At 47.3% G+C, this 14,338-nt stretch overlaps 1 protein-coding gene across 1 annotated transcript in view; it reads right to left on the reverse strand.

Moving 5' to 3' along the window:
• Nucleotides 1-611: 611 nt before the first annotated feature.
• Nucleotides 612-14,338, reverse strand: part of LOC147123443 (urea transporter 2-like) — a 183,486-nt gene continuing 169,759 nt past the window's right edge. The window contains exon 10 of the mRNA XM_085966031.1: nt 612-779. Within this exon, the coding sequence (XP_085822157.1) occupies nt 612-779 (168 nt within the window). The remainder of the gene's footprint in view (nt 780-14,338) is intronic.

A 14,338-nucleotide genomic window follows, 5' to 3' on the forward strand; every position in this document is an offset into this window, starting at 1 on the left:
AGCAGTGAAATAGTTAAGGCACAAATTACTAAATTTCTTCTGAAGAACGCATCACAAGTTATTTTTTATTGTGATGCTAATGTAGTAAACTACTTCTACAATACTAGTACTGATAATACCATATTAAATATATGTTATTCTGGCATATAAATCTTAAACTAAGTACAGGTGAGTAAGGCTATTTATCCATGTAGCTCATCCATCCATAGACACTATCCAACCTCCATCACAGCATCCAAGTGACTCTTGAATCATTTCAAAGTATCTGCCTCCACTATCCTACCCAGAAGATCATTCATATCCAGGAGGGTATTAATTACTCTTTGCATGATGAAGTGTTTTCTGACATTAGTTCTAAAGTTGCTTTGTACCAGTTTGCACATCTGTCCCTTGACATGCAGTTGTGAGAAAACTAACCCGAAAACTGTTTCAAGTTCGTATATTTTTGATATTCAAAAATAAAAAACTTCGAACTTTCACTATTAACATGTCAGGTATTACTGAATGACAAGGTAACCATTTTACCTTATACACCTGTATATAGAGCAATATATTTACGCACAGATTCAAAATTACAACTTTTCATTATGATTTTTACACTATGTTCCTATTCATTTATATTGTTCATGTTTCTGCATTTCCTTGTAAACCTTTCTGTTCTCCTCGGGGTAGGTCACTTTACTGAGTGACAATTTATAGATGGCTTTGTTGTTACTGGTCATCAGCAGAAACACAGTTGTGGAAAGGCAGAAAGGCCAAGTGCATGCAGGTAATCCAACCTAGAAAACAACACAAAATCAAACAGTTACACAGCAACATCAGTTCAGTTCCAGCAAAAACAGCTGAGGTCCGTATACATTACAAATGCAGCAGCCAATTTTGTGCGTTACCAGGTCCCCCAAAACAGCAGTGAGAGAAATGGCCAGTTAATAACTTTTGATGGTATTGATTAAGGGGCGAATGTTAGTGACTGCCTACTCTTCCTCTTTGAAAAAATTCCATGGGATCACAGGCAGGCCTTGGTTTAATATCTTATCCGAAAGATGGAATTTCCGATAATGCAGCACTCCTTCACCACCATGTACGCTGCATTGGAATAGACTTACAAAAGGGGGGAGTGTGGACGGGCCACAGAGGTGGCTGCATGACAGCTCCGCCAACCTCTAATGTCTGGATGACTTAGGTGTGCTAACAAGACAACAGAATCATGGGAATGGAAGTCCACCAGTAGAAACCCTCCACATGTTTAGAGGCTGAACAGATTTGAGAACATCTGCGGCCAGGAGTCTATGGAAGAACTAGGGGTGGGAGAATCTGGAGGCATACTGCCCCCGCCCAGCAAACATCCTCCTTTTCACTTGGCATCTTATCTCGATTAGAAGGCATTCCATCCTGAAATTCTTGTAATATATTCTTTTCTCTTCTTCTCAAGTCTTGCCAAGATGAGGAAGCGTTATCTGGTGGCTGGCAGCCAGGACCTGAGCACCTCACAGCAGGTCCCATCACACACTATGGCCGGAATATTCTTTGCCTTGGCGGGTCTGGTGCAGGCGGCCGCCATGTTTGGTCCCGACCCCGTTGCTACCTCCATCCCGCTCCACAGAATGATTATGCGCTAATGTTAAAAAAACAAGCCTGAAGGCTTTGTGTCTTAATGCATTTGTAATAAGGTGGATGAATTAGCTGCGCAAATAGACGTAAATGGATATGATATGATTGGGACTACGGAAACATGGCTCCAGGGTGGCCAGGGCTGGGAACTCAACATCCAGGGGTATTCAATATTCAGGAAAGACAGGCAAAAAGGAAAAGGAGGTGGGGTAGCACTGCTGGTTAAAGAGGAGATTAACACAATTGTAAGGAAGGATATTAGCTCTGATGATGTAGAATCTGTATGGGTAGAGCTGAGAAATACCAAGGGACAGAAAACATTAGTGGGAGTTGTATACAGACCCCCAAACAGTAATGCGGAGGTTGGGGATGGCATTAAATGGGAAATTAGAGACACGTGCAATAAGGGCACAGCAGTTATCATGGGTGACTTTAATCTACATATAGATTGGGCTAACCAATACTGTGGAGGAGGAATTCCTGGAGTGTATTCTTTGGATGGTTTCCTGGACCAATATGTCGAGGAACCAACTAGAGATCAGGCCATCTTAGACTGGGTATTATGTAATGAGAAAGGAATAATTAACAATCTTGTTGTGCGAGGCCCCTTGGAGCGTAGCGATAGAATTCTTCATTAAGATGGAGAGTGAAGTATTTGACTCAGAGACCAGGGCCCTGAATTTAAATAAAGGAAACTATAATGGAATGAGGCGCGAGTTGTTGGGGAATTAATTGGGGAATGTTACTGTAATGAAATCTGTTTGTTTTGCCTGTATTCGTTTTGCACTCATGTATATTACCCTCCCCCACACGGTGTATAGTTTCACTTCCTCTTTCCTGACTAACCTGGAAGGTTCCAGGTCTTGGCTCTTGGCTCCGCCCCGACTTCTCTTACTTAAAGATCTCAGGATCTGTATGACTCATTCCTGTGAGCCAGTCGGTGTGTTGAGATGTTAGCTCTGATCTTAGTGATTAAAAGCCAACTTGTTAAAGTCTATGGCCTAGAAATTCAGTGCCCTTAGCACCGATTTTGCGGCGCTAGAGGGCCTAGCGCTGCAATTGGCGCCGGTTCCTAAATTGCCTGGGGCCCTTCCGCGGCGGTAGACCGGTAGCGCTGCGCCGGCACCGATGACGTCATCGGTGTGCGCAGCGTCCCGGTTGCCGTGGTAACCCGGCCCCAAGCCGAAATTCAGTTGCGCCCGCCTCGCCCGTGGCAGGCGCAACTAAGACTCTGGCAACAGAGTCTTCCCCCAGTGTGCGCCGGCGCATAAAGGTGGAGCGGCGGCCGGCCGCGTTCCCGGCGGCCGCCTGCCCGCACCTCCCTTCCCGGACTCCTGCATTCCCCCCCCGCGGCCCTGATCAGTGTCTCATGCGAGCCCGGCACTTCCCCGAGGTGCCGGGCTCAGATGTCGGGTCAATCCGCCGGACAGTTGTCGGCTGCAGGCAGCTCCTCCTTAACAGGAGGAGGAGGCCTGCAGTTCCCCCGCCTGCCGCACCACATCGGGTGCCGCAGCGGGGGATTAGCGCCGGGAAACCCAAGTTCACGCCCGTTTTGAGGCGCTAAAGGAGGGTTTTAGCGCCCGCCGCCGTCTGGGCCCGGCGCACCCGAATTTTCGTCGGGCGCTGCCGCATTACCGCTGGCGCAAACTTTCTGGCGCTACAGCCCTGGCAAGACCAGAACCCAATTTCTAGGCCTATAACTTCTAGTTTTGTGGTTATTGAAGGCACATCAATTTTAATCACTAAAGAATACTAGGATGGATCGACTCCTAAAACCAGAGCGTCTGGACTTGGATCCACATTCTGCTGAAGCATCAAATCAATTTGGACACTGGCTCAAATGCTTCGAACTCTTCGCGAGGGCCTCATCCGCTAGCGAGGTAGATAAACTGAGTCTACTGACTACTCGCGTTAGTCATCGGATTTATTCGTTCATCCAGGACGCCACCTCTTACACGGAGGCCACCACTATCCTGAAGGCCCAATACCAGAGGCCAGTAAATGAAGTGTACGCCAGACATCTGCTGGCTACATGCAGGCAGCGACCTGAGGAATCAATGGACGATTTCTTACAGGGCCTAAAGGACTTGGTCCGGGACTGTAACTGCAAGGCCGTGACGGCCAACGTGTACTCTGACGAATTGGTCCACGATTCCTTCATCACGGGCCTCAAATCGAATTATATCCGGCAGAGACTGCTGGAGAAGGAGGTCCTGGACTTAAAAAAGGCAGTGGCCACTGCACGATCGCTGGACGTGGCCCAGAAAAACTCTGACTCTTATTCTTCTGGCCATGCTGCCCTAACTGCCTCGTGCGCGCCGAGCGGGCTGCCATCTTGGAATCAGCCATCTTCCCCATCCAGGTCTCAGACCAGCTGTACACCGCCAGAGTCCCCACACAGAAGTTCACCCAGGAGTCCTACTACAGCGGCAATGTCTCGAGGCCCGAAATGCTACTTCTGCGGCCAGGCCAAGCACCCCAGACAACGATGCCCAGCGAAGGACGCTACATGCTTCAAATGTAAGAAAAAGGGGCATTTTAGCAAAGTCTGCAGGGGGAATCCGATTTCCAACTCTGTCACCGCCTCGTGCATGCCGTGCGGGCTGCCATCTTGGGATCCGCCATCTTTTCCTGACTCAACGGCCGCCCAGGGCCCAACAGTGGCTTCGATCACGGTGGATCAATCCAGGCCACACCCGTTGACAAAATCCATGATGGTCATACAGGTAAACGAGAATTTAACGAAATGTTTAATTGACTGTGGGAGTACCGAGAGTTTTATCCACCCTAGCCTGGTACGGCGGCACTCATTAACGGTAACCCCTACATGGAGCAGAATTGCTATGGCTGCTAAGCCCCACACTTCGGACATTTTGGGCTACTGTGTGGTAACACTGACTGTAAAAGGCACGGACTACAAGGATTTTAAACTCCTCGTGATGCCAGAACTCTGTGTTAATGTAATCTTGGGCCTGGACTTCCAGTGCCACCACGAAAGTGTCACGCTAGCATATGGCGGGTCCCAGCCGCCACTCACAGTCTGTGGCCTATCAACCTTAAAAATCAGCCCGCCCTCTTTATTCGCTAATCTTGCTCCGAACTGTAGGCCCATAGCGACCAAAAGTAGACGGTGCAGTCTGGAAGACAGACACTTTATCAAGGTGGAAGTGGACAGACTCCTGCGGGAAGGCATTATTGAATGCAGTACCAGTCCGTGGCGTGCCCAAGTAGTCATAGTTAAAAATAGCGAAAAGAAACGGATGGTAATTGACTGCAGCCAGACTGTTAATATTTATACCCAGCTGGACGCCTACCCTTTACCCCGCATATCAGAAATGGTCAACCAGATTGCGCAATACCGAGTCTTCTCGACTATCGACCTCAAATCCGCATATCACCAGCTCCCCATTAGAACGGAGGACCGCCCATACACCGCCTTTGAGGCGAACGGACGCCTCTACCATTTTCTCAGAGTGCCCTTCGGGGTAACAAATGGGGTCTCGGTCTTCCAACGTGAGATGGACCGCATGGTTGATGAGAATAAACTACAAGCTACCTACCCCTATCTGGACAATGTCACTATCTGCGGGCACAACCAACAAGACCACGATCTAAATCTTGCGAGATTTTTAAAAACTGCCCTAAAGCTGAATCTAACCTACAACGAAGACAAATGTGTCTTCAACACAACCCGTCTCTGTATCCTCGGCTGTGTGGTGGAAGATGGGGTAATTGGACCGGACCCTGACCGATTACACCCCCTAAAGGAACTGCCCCTGCCACACAATCCCAAAGCTTTAAAAAGGTGCCTGGGATTTTTCTCGTATTATGCCCAATGGGTGCCCAATTATTCTGATAAGGCCCGACCCCTCATTAAATCGACGTCCTTCCCACTATCAGCTGAAGCTCGGGAGGTTTTCACCAGAATCAAACAGGACATTGAAAGGGCTGCACTGTGTGCAGTGGACGAAAGCATTCCCTTTCAAGTCGAAAGCGATGCGTCAGACTTTGCCTTAGCTGCGACCCTCAATCAGGCTGGGAGACCTGTGGCCTTCTTCTCCCGAACCCTTCAGGGACCTGAAATCAGGCACTCTTCTGTCGAGAAGGAGGCACAGGCTATAGTGGAGGCAGTGAGGCACTGGAGACACTACCTAGCCGGCAAACGTTTCACCCTGCTCACCGACCAGCGGTCGGTGGCTTTCATGTTTAATAACAAACAAAGGGGGAAAATCAAGAATGACAAAATACTCAGGTGGAGGATCGAACTATCCACGTTCGACTATGATATTATGTACAGGCCGGGAGCCCTTAATGAACCCCCAGACGCCCTATCGCGGGGAATGTGTGCCAGCATTCATACGGACAAATTACAGGGTCTCCACGATGACCTGTCACCCAGGGGTCACCCGACTATACCATTTTATAAAGTCCCGCAACCTGCCCCACTCCACCGAGGAGGTCAGGGCAATGACCACAGCCTGCCGCATCTGTGCGGAATGTAAGCCTCGTTTCTACAGGCCTGACCGTGCACACCTTATCAAAGCCACATGGCCATTCGAGCGCCTAAGTCTGGACTTCAAGGGACCCCTTCCCTCTGCCGACCGTAACGTATACTTCCTCAATATCATCGATGAATATTCCCGCTTCCCCTTCGCCATTCCCTGCCCAGACATGACCAGTGCCACGGTCATCAAATGTCTCGGTAATCTATTCTGCATGTTTGGCATGCCGAACTACATACACAGGGATAGGGGGACGTCATTTATGAGTGACGAACTGTGCCAGTTCTTGCTCTCAAAGGGGATAGCCACTAGCAGAACCACTAGCTACAACCCCCGGGGTGATGGGCAAGTGGAAAGGGAGAATGCTACTGTTTGAAAGGCTGTCACGTTAGCCTTAAAGTCAAAAGGCCTTCCGACCTCCCGCTGGCAGGAAGTCCTCCCAGACGTGCTCCACTCCATAAGGTCTCTGTTATGTACAGCCACTAGCGCTACCCCTCACGAAAAGATGTTCGTTTTCCCCCGGAAATCCACCTCGGGCATATCTCTACCCGCGTGGCTGACGTCTCCGGGGACAGTACTATTGCGGAAGCACGTGAGAGGCCATAAAACGGACCCCCTTGTGGAAAAGGTACAGCTCCTCCATGCAAACCCTCAGTACGCCTATATCGAATACTCTGACGGGCGAGAGGACACTGTTTCCATAAAAGACCTCGCTCCCTCGGGGAGCGGAAAGAACGATGAGAGACTACCCGAGGAAGACCTACACCAAAAAGAGACAGGACGCCCAGAGGTATCAATACCCAACTTTAACCTGGAGGACACTGCAGATAACCTGGAAGACACTGCGGAGGCCCGGACAGCGGAGGAACCAGAATCCACTCCCCTAGAGGCACCCCAACCGGCTTTGCACCGATCATTGAGAACCGCAAAACCGCCTGACAGACTCACTTATACCAACTTTTAAGAAACATCACCCGGATGGACTAAATCTAAAGAAGGGGTGAATGTAATGAAATCTGTTTGTCTTGCCTGTATTCGTTTTGCACTCATGTATATTACCCTCCCCCACATGGTGTATAGTTTCACTTCCTCTTTCCTGACTAACCTGGAAGGTTCCAGGTCTTGGCTCTTGGCTCCGCCCCTGACTTCTCTTACTTAAAGAGCTCAGGATCTGTATGACTCATTCCTGTGAGCCAGTCGGTGTGTTGAGATGTTAGCTCTGATCATAGTGATTAAAAGCCAACTTGTTAAAGTCTATAACTTCTAGTTTTGTGGTTATTGAAGGCACATCAGTTACTCAAAGGGTTGTCGGTGGATAGGCAATGGCAAACATTTAAAGATCGCATGGATGAACTACAGAATTTGTTTATTCTTGTTTGGCATAAAAATAAAACAAAAAAGGTGAATCAACCGTGGCTAACAGGGGAAATTAGGGATAGCATAAGATCCAAGGAGAGGACATATAAATTGGCCAGAAAAAGCAGCAAACCTGAGGATTGGGAGCAGTTTAGGATTCAACAAAGGAGGACAAGGATTAATTAAGAGGGGGAAAATAGAGTATGAGGGTAAGCTTGAAGGGAACATAAAAACTGACTGTAAAAGCTTCTATAGATATGAGAAAAGAAAAAGATTGGTGAAGTCAAGCGTAGGTCCCTTGCAGTCAGAATCAGGGGAATTTAAAATGGGGAACAAAGAAATGGAAGACCAATTAAATACATACTTTGGTTCTGTCTTCACAAAGGAGGACACAAATAACCTCCCAGAGATGTCGGGGAACATAGGGTGTAAGGAGAGGGAGGAACTGAAAGAAATCAGTATTTGTAGGGAAATGGTGTTAGGGAAATTGACAGGATTGAAGGCCGATAAATCCCCAGGGCCAGATAATCTACATCTTAGGGTGCTCAAGGAAGTGGCCCTAGAAATAGTAGATGCATTGCTGGTCATCTTCCAAAATTCTATAGACTCTGGAACAGTTCCCATGGATTGGAGGGTAGCTAATGTTAACCCACTATTCAAAAAAAGTGGTAGAGAGAAAACGGGGAATTATAGACCAGTAAGCCTGACATCGGTAGTGGGGAAAATGCTAGAGTCCATTATAATAGATGTAATAGCAGAGCACTTGGAAAGCAGTGACAGGATCGGACAAAGTCAACATGGATTTACAAAAGGTAAATCGTGCTTGACTAATCTACTGGAATTTTTTGAGGATGTAACTGGTAAAATAGATAAGGGAGAACCAGTGGATGTGGTGTATTTGGACTTTCGGAAGGCTTTCAATAAGGTCCCGCATAAGAGATTAGCGTGTAAAGTTAATGGCCATGGGATTGGGGGCAAGGTACTGACTTGGATAGAGAACTGGTTGGCAGACAGGAAGCAAAGAGTTGGAATAAACGGGTCTTTTTCCAAGTGGCAGGCAGTGACTAGTGGGGTACCGCAGGGATTGGTTCTAGGACCCCAGCTATTCACAATATGTATTAATGATCTAGACAAGGGAACTAGATGTAATATCTCCAAGTTTGTAGATGACACAAAGCTGGGTGGGTGTGTGTGCTGTGAGGAGGATGCAGAGAAACTCCAGTATGATTTGGACAGGTTGGGTGATTGGGCAGGTGCATGGCAGATGCAGTATAATGTGGATAAATGTGTGGTTATCCACTTTGGTGGCAAAAACAGGAAGGCAGATTATTATCTGAACAGCAATAGATTGGGAGAAGGGGGAGTGCAATGAGACCTGGGTGTCCTTGTGCACCAGTTGCTGAAGGTAAGCATGCAGGTGCAGCAGGCGGTTAAGAAGGCAAATGGTATGTTGGCCTTTGTAGCGAGGGGGTTCGAGTACAGGAACAAGGATGTCTTGCTGCAGTTGTACAGGGCCTTGGTGAGACCACACCTTGAGTATTGTGTGCAGTTTTGGTCGCCTTATCTGAGGAAGGATGTTCTTGCTATGGAGGGAGTGCAGCGAAGATTCACCAGACTGATACCTGGGATGGCAGGAATGACGTATGAGGAGAGATTGGGTCGATTGGGCTTATACTCGCTGGAGTTTAGAAGAATGAGAGAGGATCTCATTGAAACTTATAAAATTCTAACAGGACTAGACAGACTAGGCGCAGGAAGGATGTTCCCGATGGCCGGGGAGTCCAGAACCAGGGGTCACAGTCTACGGATAAGGGGTAAGCCATTTAGGACAGAGATGAGGAGGAATTTCTTCACCCAGAGAGTGGTGAACCTGTCGAATTCTCTACCACAGAAGGCAGTTGAGGCCAATTCATTAAATATATTCAAGAAGGAGTTAGATATATTTCTTAAGGCTAAAGGGATCAAGGGATATGGGGAGAAGGCAGGGACAGGGTACTGTATTTGGATGATCAGCCATGATCTCATTGAATGGCGGAGCAGGCTCGAGGGGCCGAATTGCCTACTCCTGCTCCTATCTTCTATGTTTCTATGTTTCTATGTTAATGGGGCCTGTTAAGCCCAGTTTGCGTGTTACCCAGCCTAATTAAATAGAGTGGGTCTGGTGACATCATCGATGACGTGTTTTCAGCTGGTATATTTAAAGGGACAATGGGCACATTGCATTTGGTGGTTCATCTAGGAGTGTGCAGTCAGTGGAAAACTGCCCAGTTATGTCCTGTCTACAAAAACCAGAACAAATCAAATCCAGCCAATATCCGCCCCAACAGTGTGGTGTATGTGCCTTTAAGAGCAATTGTGGTGTATGTGCCTTTAAGAGCCCCAGGTGTGCGTAATGCCGGTAATTGCCACTTGGGCTATATAAGCCTGTGTATTGTGTACATCCTTTAGAACCCCCCCCAAGACTTGCTTAGTAAATACCTATGAACCAACTCCTGTCTTCAGTGTCTTTATCTACACACGGACACTACAGTGGCGACGAAGTGGAAACGGACTTACCTGCAATTCGGCAGCACCTCAAGGACATCGATTCCTCCAGCATCCAGAAGACTCAAGGAAGTTATAGAAACTGTGGTTTCACCAGCTGTCCAAGCTGGTGGCAGGTACTGCGCTAATCCTTCCTGGGCGTCAGGCTGGGGCTCCAGCGTCGGGCTCTAAAGCTGAGACAGGCAGCGAAATCGGAGGCAAGCAATAACGGACTGGGAGGGTGCACTCGGGAGACGGCCGGCGCGGCAAGCAGGTCAGCGTTCAGACCTCCGTCGGGAACGAGTCTCCAACAGTGAATAAACGGAAACCACAGTAAAACAGCGTTGTTATCGGTAGCAGCGGCGGGAAAGCGCAGGAAGCGCCATATCGTTGCTACAGAGAAAAAAAAAAAGCGCGGGAAGCGCTATATCTTTTTTTGAAATACCTAAGTCTGGCAATATGGATGCTTTTGATAATGAAACAGAGCCTAACTTTGGCAATATTGATGTTTTTGATAACAAGATAGAGAATTGGACCACATATGTAGAAAGAGTAGAGGTGTTTTGCACCGCAAATGGAATAGAAGATGAAAAAAAAGCTTCAGTGCTTCTGGATTTAATGGGCGCAGAAACATACAAGCTGTTACGCAACTTAATCACTCCAGCCGAACCGATGGACAAGAATTTTGAGGAGATTGTTGATACCCTACACTGCCAATTTGAGGCAGATTCTCTGCAAGACAAATTCATCTGCGATCCCCTAAGTGTAGAAACACAAAAAAAGGTATCTTCTGGAAAAGATTTAACACTGGACAAGGCTTTCAGTGCAATAGGAGCGGCAAAGATACAACGAAGGCCACAGGACTTCGGCACCCATGAAATGACACGGGGTTTTAAGAGATGTTATCGCTGCGGCAGATCCAACCATGACCAGAGGGATTGCTGGTTCAAAGAAAAAGCATGCAGGCGATGCGGAAAGATGGGACACATTCCACGTGTATGCCGATCTGAAAATAAAAAATCCACTAACGGAAAAAGAACCAATAAGGAAAAGCACAAAAAGGTACAAATGATGACGGACAGTAGCTCCAAAGACCAGAAGAGCGATAGCGACTCCGGGAACAAGAGACTAAGCTCTCTCAAATTACATAATGTAATTGCCAATGAAGATTACCAGACCATTTGGGTTACCCTCATAATAGCAGGGTCCCCAGTTAAAATGGAGCTAGATACAGGATCAGCTCTAACCGTAATAAATCGACGAGATTACGAGAGGCTATTTTCGCATATACCTCTAAAAGACACATCCATTATCTTAAAAACATATACGGGGCAGAAAGTCTACCCCAAAGGAAAAATAAAGGTGCCTGTGGTATACAACGGCAAAGAAATACAAAAGTTGTATTTATACATTCTACAAGATGGTGGTCCACCGTTGTTGGGACGTGAATGGATAAGGAAGATATGTTTAGACTGGCACTCCATTCAGGCACTGACGGTGACCAGTAAGGAAAAAAACAAGGATGACATCATACCTGAACGATTAAAAGACATCTTGGCCAACGCCAAAGAAGTGTTTCAAGAGAAACTAGGAACCTTGAAAGGCATCACCGCCTCAATAAAAGTGGAAGATGCAGCAATTCCAAAATTTTTTAAGGCAAGACCGGTGCCATACGCAATACGTCCGGCAGTCGAGGCAGAGCTGGAGAATTTGGAAAAGGCAGGCATATTATCCAAAATAGATTGGAGCGAATGGGAAACACCCATCGTTCTAGTCATGAAAAAAGCATTGAAAAATAACTCTGAGGAACAGAGAAAAATTCGCATCTGTGGGGACTTTAAGGTGACTGTAAACCCGGTCCTTCACACGGTACAGTATCCTCGTCCGAGGATAGAAGATATTTTCGCCTCACTATCCGGAGGAAAACGTTTCACAAAAATTGACTTGGCACAGGCATATCTACAGATGGAGGTTGAGGAGACCTCTAAAAAGTATCTCACAATAAACACACACAAAGGCCTGTACCAGTACAATCGACTGGTTTTTGGAGTAGCATCAGCTCCAGCTATCTGGCAAAGAGCTATGGAGCAAGTCCTGCAAGGGATTCCGGGGACTCAGTGTTACCTAGACGACATCCTTATAACAGGAGAAAATGACAACGAGCACCTTGCCAATTTGGAGCAGGTGCTCACTAGGCTGAAAGAACGGGGCCTACGAGCAAATTGCCCCAAGTGCGAATTTTTCCAAAATCAGATATCATATTGTGGCCACATAATTAATAAGGAAGGGTTGCATAAGTCACCTGAAAAAATTGAAGCAGTTATAAAAGCCCCAGCACCTGAAAATGTTTCACAATTGAGGTCATTCCTGGGATTAATAAATTACTATCATAAATTTTTACCGAACTTATCAACTATTCTACACCCTCTTAATGATCTTCTACACACAGGAGTGATTTGGAAATGGAACGAAGACTGTAAACGTGCCTTCCATAAATGTAAAGACTTAATCACATCCGAGAAAGTTTTGGCTCATTACAACCCATCACTACCAATCAGACTGGCGTGCGATGCATCCCCTTATGGCATAGGAGCGGTATTGTCCCATAGATTCCCTGATGGCTCGGAACGGCCGATAGCTTTTGCGTCACACTCATTGAACTCAGCTGAGCGTAACTATTCCCAGATAGACAGGGAAGCACTCAGCCTGGTATGGGGAGTGAAGAAATTCAACCATTACCTAAACGGACAAAAATTTACCTTGCTGACTGACCATCAACCCCTCATCTCCATATTCAACCCTAAGAAAGGTGTCCCCATTATGACGGCACAAAGACTACAGAGGTGGTCCCTTTTTCTAGGGGCACACCAATACAACATTGAATACAAAGGGTCAAAACAGCATGGGAATGCTGACGGTTTATCGTGCCTGCCGTTGCCAACGATAGAAGAGGCACCTACAGTAGACCCAGTAGAGATATTCCACTCTACCATAGTGGAATGTCTACCGGTGACAAATTCTGCCATTGAAAGGGAGACCAGAAATGACCCTACTCTCTCACGGGTCTACGATTTAACAATGAAGGGATGGCCAGCACATGGCGAACCACTGTTGCCAGCATTCTCGCAAAGAAGAGAACAGCTGTCAGTGTGCCGAGGAACCTTGATGTGTGGATCCAGAGTGGTGATTCCACCCAAACTCCAGGATAAAGTGCTAAAGGAGCTTCACGAGGGGCATCTGGGTGGAGTGAAAATGAAGAACCTAGCTAGGGCGTTTGTATGGTGGCCAGGTATCGATGGAGACATCGAAGACATGACCAAGAGCTGTCTAGGATGCCAGAAGGTCCAAAATGCTCCGCCACAGGCCCCTCTACATCCATGGGAGTGGCCCTCATCTCCCTGGCAAAGGGTGCACATCGACTTTGCTGGTCCATTTATGGACTCAATGTTCTTAATCGCAGTTGATGCACACTCCAAGTGGCCGGAGGTAATAAAGATGTCCTCCACCACCACGGAAAAAACCATCACAGTATTAAGGACCATATTTGCCAGGAATGGGCTGCCGGAACAGATATGTTCTGATAATGGACCGCAATTTGTCTCCGAAGAATTCAGAAAGTTCTTAAAGAACAATGGGGTAAAGCACTACACGTCCGCCCCATACCATCCCGCCACCAATGGATTGGCTGAAAGGTTTGTCCAAACCTTTAAGAAGGCCATAAAGGCCATGGGTAATGAAGACATAAAACTTCAGCACAAGGTGGATAACTTCTTATTTGCATATAGGAATGCAACACATATGGTTACAAACCAAACTCCCGCCATGATGTTCTACAATAGAAACCTAAGATGCCGGCTGGATTTGGTCAAGCCCAACATCCGAAGGGACGTGGAGAACCGGCAGTTTCAGGGCATGAATGAAAGGCCAACTAGGGCCTTCCAGATAGGCCAACCGGTTTTGGCCCGGGACTACTGTACCGAGAAATGGCAGCCTGGAACTATCTGCACACGACTAGGACCACTGATGTATACCGTGGACATCAGAGAAAGCTTAATAAGGCGCCATGCTGACCAAATCATCAAGTCATCCGAAAAGGGACAACCTACACCACCACGCTATACATCTAACGATGAAGTAGAGATACCCATATCTACCTCCGATCCGGTGATACTGGAACCCGATGAACCCGACACTGGCCTTCAAGCCGAATCAGCCTTGCCAGAAGAACCTACTACACCACCAGAAACTACTACACCCCCGAGGCGTTATCCGGACCGAGTCAGGAAGCCTCCTGAGACACTAACTTATAGTTAATTAATACAGCAATGTATATTATTTTGCATATA

This window comes from Somniosus microcephalus, chromosome 2, assembly GCF_052327205.1.
Source record: "Somniosus microcephalus isolate GS21.2 chromosome 2, FLI_Smic_1.0, whole genome shotgun sequence".
Lineage (NCBI taxonomy): Eukaryota > Metazoa > Chordata > Chondrichthyes > Squaliformes > Somniosidae > Somniosus > Somniosus microcephalus.